We start from the raw sequence: 7009 nt of genomic DNA, 5'->3' as shown, positions 1-7009 counted from the left end.
TGGTCGGGAGGTTTTTTCTCATGGAAAAAACGTGGAGTGTCGCGCGTATATGTTTATGTACTGGAAACACATGTTTAAGTTTTTTTTTTTTTTTTTTTGGTTAAATATAAGATATAAGTCTTTTTTTTTTTTTTGGTAAAGTCGCATGTTTAAGCCTTAAATACATCCAATCCCGCAGAAAAGGATCAAAATATATATATGTTTTATTTATGTGTGGCATTTTTCTCGAAGTTTGAGGAACAATAGTCTCGCTTTCTTAAATATATTAGTTAGCCACACTTTATTGACAAAAAATGGACACTGTTCTAGACTCTTGTACACGTTTTTGGTATGCTTATTATGTATCATAAAACTTAACATTTTTATTTAAGCAAAAATTAAACTGATAAACGTTTCTTTTATTTGGCAGAATAGCTAATGCAGAATATGAGAGATGGACGATGAGGGCAATAGCAAATAAGAAATTCATTGAGAGTAGTCGAACTATTAAGGATGTGTTTGGATGAGGAATTTTGTCGAAGTGATGAAGTAATAAACTATAAAATGATATTAAAAATGCACTACATGATCATTACAAGGGCACTTATGAGGAATTTATAAATGACTCATTTTATGTAGTTATTTACCAATCCCTCTCACATGTTTTTTGTTATTTTCATGAAGTGCATTTCTAGTCCTCTCTAACTAACATTGTGTCCTTAGAATTTGAAAGTCCCTCGCCAAAACATAGAAAAAAAGAGTGGTATTTAAATGAGGTGGAAAATAAATTTTTTTTGTTTTAAAACATTTTGACCGTAAACATCATTACCAGATTACCTTTAATATTTTCAATTATTTTATTTTACTTTTTATAAAAACAATATGTCATTAGTTAAACTTTTAAATATAGACGATATTATCTACATTTAGGGTGGAGAAAGCGGGCTATACTTTAATCATACATCTAGATGTTTACAGATATCTAAGACATTAACAACGAAAGTAAAAAACCCGAAATACAAAATCTACAAGCATCACCACTAAACTAAACTCAAAAACTAAGCTCATAAAACCCAAAATAACCCGAACCCTAAAGTAACCTATAACTCTAAACCTTGACTGCCACACGAATTGAAGCCAGGCCCTAGAACTCGTCACGTATTGCCATATACAATCTGTGAAACAATTGACGGATCTATCGAATGGAACTTGATCTCCAATAATTCAATTGCGTGTAAAAATAAAAACATTTGAAGTTCATGTGAAGTAATAAGTCTGCAAACTCCTCCTACCTATATATGTACTTGGACAATTTCTTATGTTTGATATTTTATCTTTACTCAAAAACTATATTAAAATTCTTTGACGTATTATGTTATGTTACCTATTTATGTGTCAAATGATGTTAAAAAATATATATATCATACAAATAGAAAGAGAATCAGTCAACATTGCAAAAGGAAATGTGATCACTGGGTATAGCTTTCAATATGCAATCTTCTCAACTTAAAGAAAGCCTTAGTTTGAAATTTTTTGCTTGAATTTTCAAAATATGATCAATTTTGAAGACTTAAATAAGCGAAAAATAAAAGAAACGAAGTATTTTACTCATTAAATGAAATTTTATCTTTAGTACACCAAATTCTCACCGAAACACACAACAAATTCGTGCACCAAACTTATAATTCTACTTGCTCATTCACTATCACAAACATGTTTAGCAAAATAAGACCGATGCCAATTAACTCGAACGTTTACTGTATCCATTTGAAACTGCAATTTGAACTTAAAACAAACTATCTCTAATTAGTTGCTTAAACTGAATTATTAATTAGTATTGTCACTGATATTTTAAATAAAAAATGGTGCTTTGAGATTTGAAGTTAAACCGCATAAACAAATGAAAATCAAATAACCCATAAACATAAAAAGATACCCCCAATGCAAATTATTTTAATTAATTAGGTGGTTTGATTTTCTTTTTTCTTTTTTTTTTCTTTTTTTTTTTTTTTGTAAACTAGTTGGCTTAGGTTTGAAAAGAGTAATGCTAGGAAGACAAAATTTGAAAACTAAATTACATGTTACCAATAAAAAAATTGAGCATGTTTATTGCCTAAGTAAAAATCCAAGTGTAATGGTAAGAAGACTAAGTTTGCAAACGAAATGATATGGAATTCGATGATTTGATTTTGGGAAGTGTTATTGGCTCTCCAAAAATCTCATTTTACACTCCTCACAAGTGTATTTTTCTTTCCAAATATAGAAAGTTTGGAGTGTAAAATGAGATTTTTGGAGTGCCAAAAACAATTCCCTTGATTATTAATTAAATATTGATTACTGTACTTATTTCTTATTGGGTGACACACCATATGGTTTATAAATTTAATCTATAAATTTAGTTTTTCTAATATTACCCCAACAAATTTAATCACCTAACATTACTCGTTTGAAAATATGTTAAAACTTAGGGGCAGCAGTGTAAAGTGAATTAAATATATTTAACTAATCATGTCTGATTAAGTCCCGCAGTGTATAAAACCAAGCTCAACCTTGGGCAGGATGATCATGATGAGCCCATCAATTAGTCGATATTGATATCTTAAGTATTAGCTTAACATACTCCAAACTCTCTTGTTCCACATCCTTTTTCTCCTCTGATCCCTCTATCTACCACCACTTCTCCACCAAAACAAAAACCTATTAACCCGTTAACCTAACTGCATGACCCAGTTGCTGTTGAGCTCAGCTATGGCTATTGCCATTGATGGGCATGACCTCGATCTCGATTTATCCGGCTCCAGCACCACCACCACAAGCACCAACACCGTTTCCACCGACAACTGGTACAACTGGTCTCCGGTGGTGGACTGGGATGCTCTGGAACCGACGGACCATCTCACGGGCGAAGACTTTCATGGGCTCATTGAGTCGATGATGGAAGACCAAGACGGCAGCACCGAGGTGAACTTGTCGTCGGCCCAGAACGAGCATCTAGAATTAGAAGCATCGAATGACACAACGTCGTCGGCAGAAATGATGACGTTAATGGACGAAGATGGCAGCGCTAACGGCGAGGACTCGAAGGGGTTGAGGCTTGTCCATCTGTTGATGGCGGCGGCGGAGGCGCTGACCGGCGCAAACAAGAGCCGAGATTTGGCTCGGGTGATATTGTTTCGGCTCAAGGAGTTGGTCTCTCCAACTGACGGTTCTAACATGGAGAGGTTGGCGGCGTATTTTACCGAGGCCCTCCAGGGTTTGCTAGAAGGCGCCGGGGGTTTGCATGGTAAGCATTTGATTGGGAATGGGGCCTACCGCGATCACGGCCACCATCCGACTGACGACGTGATCGCTGCGTTTCAACTGCTCCAGGACATGTCGCCTTATGTTAAGTTTGGGCACTTCACAGCCAATCAGGCGATTTTAGAGGCCGTGGCCCACGATAGCCGGGTCCACGTTGTGGATTATGACATCATGGAAGGGATCCAATGGGCATCGTTGATGCAGGCCTTGGTATCCCGGAAGGAGGGCCCACCTACCCCACATCTTAGGATCACGGCCTTGTCGAGGGGTGGCAGCGGGAGGCGGTCGATCGGGACTGTTCAAGAGACCGGTCGTCGTTTGACCGCATTTGCAGTGTCGATTGGTCAGCCATTTTCTTTTCACCAATGTAGATTGGATTCTGATGAGACGTTTCGACCGTCCGCTTTGAAATTAGTTAAAGGAGAGGCCTTGGTGATCAATTGTATGCTAAACCTCCCACATTTTAATTACCGTTCTCAAGATTCAATTGCTTCGTTTTTATCTGGATCCAAGACCCTTAATCCGAGACTAGTCACTTTAGTCGAGGAAGAAGTGCGGCCAGCAGGGGACGGAGGCTTTGTGGCCCGCTTCATGGATTCATTGTATCATTACTCGGCGGTATACGACTCCCTCGAGGCCGGCTTCCCAATGCAAAACCGAGCCCGAGCCCTAGTGGAGAGAGTGTTCTTGGGCCCTCGAATAGCCGGGTCATTAGCTCGTATCTACCGTGCTAATGAGGAAGTGGGTTGCTCTTGGTGGGAGTGGTTGGGCGCAGTAGGGTTTAAGCCAATGCCAATAAGCTTTGCCAATCATTGTCAAGCAAAACTTTTGTTGGGTTTATTTAATGATGGTTATAGGGCGGAGGAGGTGGCCAATCATAGGCTGGTTTTAGGTTGGAAGTCTCGTTGCTTACTCTCAGCCTCCATTTGGATGTCACCCTCAGAATCTGATGTTATCAATTAGCTCCTTCAAGTTTTTTATTTTCCTTTCAGCCCCTTTTTTCCCACTAATAAATTATCTTTTTCCAATTTAGCTAAACTGCCAGCAAAATTTAGAACCAAAATGGTGGTCAAATTATTGTAGCAAAACAAAATTTTGGGATTTCATTTCAGGCCAATGCAGTTGAGAGCTCTTTTAAGTATGTCTACCTTGTTGTGTTTGGGACTTTTAAAGCTTTAAGATAAAAAAAGGATTTGGTTCTCTTGAGAATAATGGGAAGGATGCAATATTTTGTGAATATATGTAAATGGCAGTTTATCAAGGAGGTAGACAGGAATGTACATGTTAATCTTGCACATATAATATTAATAATATGGGAAGTAATTTTCGTACACATTTTTCTTCTTATGCACATCTCTTTTTACTTTGTCCATCAATGCACATATATCATTTTCATACAGATTAAGATGCTCTGATAAAAAACAATTATTCACGCACATAAACAACTAGGTGCGTTAGCATCTGAAAAATAAAGTAAAAAACCTTGTCGTTTAATTGGTTTTGTTTGAACAACTAGTAATAAACATTCCCAAAGGTCTTGCAAATAAGCTAGTAAAATGTTCCTCTTCACATTCTACCACTGCATGGATTAATATTCTATTTCACTTTTGAAGTCAATAGTCCCTTGTACTTTCGCGTTCACATTAGAACCAGAGTTATCCCCTTTACACTTTTTAAAACAAAAATTCATTTTACAGCTGGCCTTTAGCTCACAAAAAGAAATTTACTTTAGCAAAAACAGCTTAAGAAACAAGGAAATATGGGTTAGTCTTTGTTTCTCTCTCTCTCTCTCTCTCTATCTATCTTTCTCTCACTCTCTCACTCTCCAGCTTAAGCCTTAAGAACCAATGAAATATTAGGGGTGCAAACGGTTTTGTGTGGTTTAGGGTAAAACCAAAATCGAAACCAAAACCAAAATTTAATTTGGCTCCATTCGGTGTAGTTTTGAGGTAGAATCAAAATGGAGTCAAACCATTTAGCTTTGGTTTAGTTCGGTATCAAATGGTTTTGGTTTCAGTTTGCACCTCACTTGTACCAAGTCACTACTTTGGTTTTGGTTTCATGCAATTCAACAAAAAAAAAAAAGTTGGTGTTTCAAGTCACTACTTTGAAATTTTGAACCGTTCAACCCTTTCCCACTCGCTTTCCTTTTGGATACTTAGTCTTCGAAGGTTTAGGAAACCTTTGAGCTTGTGAAAGGGCTTGAGAAGGCACTCAAGCTTGAGAATGTACTTGAGAAGACCTTGAACTTTGTGAAAGTAAAACCGATGAATAAGAAGCCATTGAACCTTGTGAACGAGAAGCTTGAGATAGACTTGGAGCTAGTTGTTGGTATTGTGGATTTTATTAGAGAGGCAATGCTTGAATTCGAATTGATCAACTCTACACAATACAAAAATATAAACAATATAAATTACATTAGTTGTTATGAACTTTAAAAAGTCTAAAAATAATTTTATATTATGCGGTTTTTGGTTTGGTTTCAAACTGAAACCGTTTCAAAATTGTAAAAATCGAACTGTTTAGTGCGATTCGGTTCAGTCTGTATTTTGGTTTCGGTTTTCAGTTCCAAGTGTCCACCCCTATGAAATAGGTTAGTTTTTGGTTTTCTCTCTCCCAAAAAAGTTACCCTTAAATCGAACAATATTTTTGTATTGTGTTTATATTCACCCATAACATCGTAAATTAACAGTATAATATGATGCTGACATTCTAAACCAACTTGTTACAGTAACAACAATGTCATTCTATGTCATTCTATGTTAGTAATAATAGCGTCCTTATTCTATGTGACCTTGGACTATAAACTATGATGATTTTAGTGTAACTTTAAATTTCTTGTCAAACGTTATATGTTAAAACATTAAACGTTAAGATAGGAAGTCCAAAACTGAATAACAATAATGAGTCATTTCATGATATTCATGAATAAAAACTAATGTCTATGTACTATAACACGATGCTCATGGCATAACAATCAACTTTGGTAGTAAAATAACTAATATCTAAACAAAGATAATCACTTAGCACTACGGTCTCGTGGTATTCCTCTTCACTTGGAAGTGAGAGGTCTTAGGTTCGAATCTCGTGGATGACGAATTCAATACCAAATTAGGCTGCATATTGTGTGACTTAGCCAAACTCCCCCTCTCCTTAGTGTAAAAATATCGATATACTAAAAAAAAAAAAAAAAATTCTAAAAAGAGATAGTGAGACATCAAACTTCATATGGCTTTTTTTTTTTTTTTTCAAAAGTTAATTTATCAAGTGAAAGTTTTATTCATAACGCAAAGGAGTTCAAACGTCAAACAATTGCAAATAAAACTGATTTTTGAACCTACATGGAACCCAATAATTTAACCCTAGATTATTGACTGATATAAATAGAATTAATGGGTGTTGGTAGTTGGGATATATCGATCTCCTCCATGTGTTACCCATCCCTACTTATGGGACAATATCGTAGGCAAAGCAGATTATTCTCGGAATATGAATTTAAACAAGAACTAAATTTGGATTTTCAGTACACCCGTGTACGTACATGACAAAATAGCTTGAGATGCTCGGTGTTCCCATCCAAAGCACACGTCACCAGAAATTGTGCTCCCAGGCAATTGCTCAGAACCTTCAAACAATGCAGCGCCCACTCTTTCATAGATTAATGGTAATTAGGGTTTTTTAATTACACCAGATGCATTAATTATTTTCGTCAATAGCTCGTAAACTTTAG

General features: G+C 36.2%; 1 protein-coding gene across 1 annotated transcript; it reads left to right on the top strand.

Moving 5' to 3' along the window:
- Positions 1–2546: 2546 nt before the first annotated feature.
- On the top strand, positions 2547–4533 carry LOC114821607 (protein NODULATION SIGNALING PATHWAY 2-like). The gene has a single exon (XM_029094506.2). It carries the CDS (start codon positions 2701–2703, stop codon positions 4240–4242), a length of 1542 nt encoding a protein of 513 aa, XP_028950339.2. The 5' UTR covers positions 2547–2700; the 3' UTR covers positions 4243–4533.
- Positions 4534–7009: the final 2476 nt, after the last annotated feature.

The sequence above is a fragment of the Malus domestica genome, chromosome 15 (genome assembly GCF_042453785.1).
Source record: "Malus domestica chromosome 15, GDT2T_hap1".
NCBI classification, from domain to species: domain Eukaryota; kingdom Viridiplantae; phylum Streptophyta; class Magnoliopsida; order Rosales; family Rosaceae; genus Malus; species Malus domestica.
This window is presented reverse-complemented; position numbering and strand designations above follow the sequence as displayed.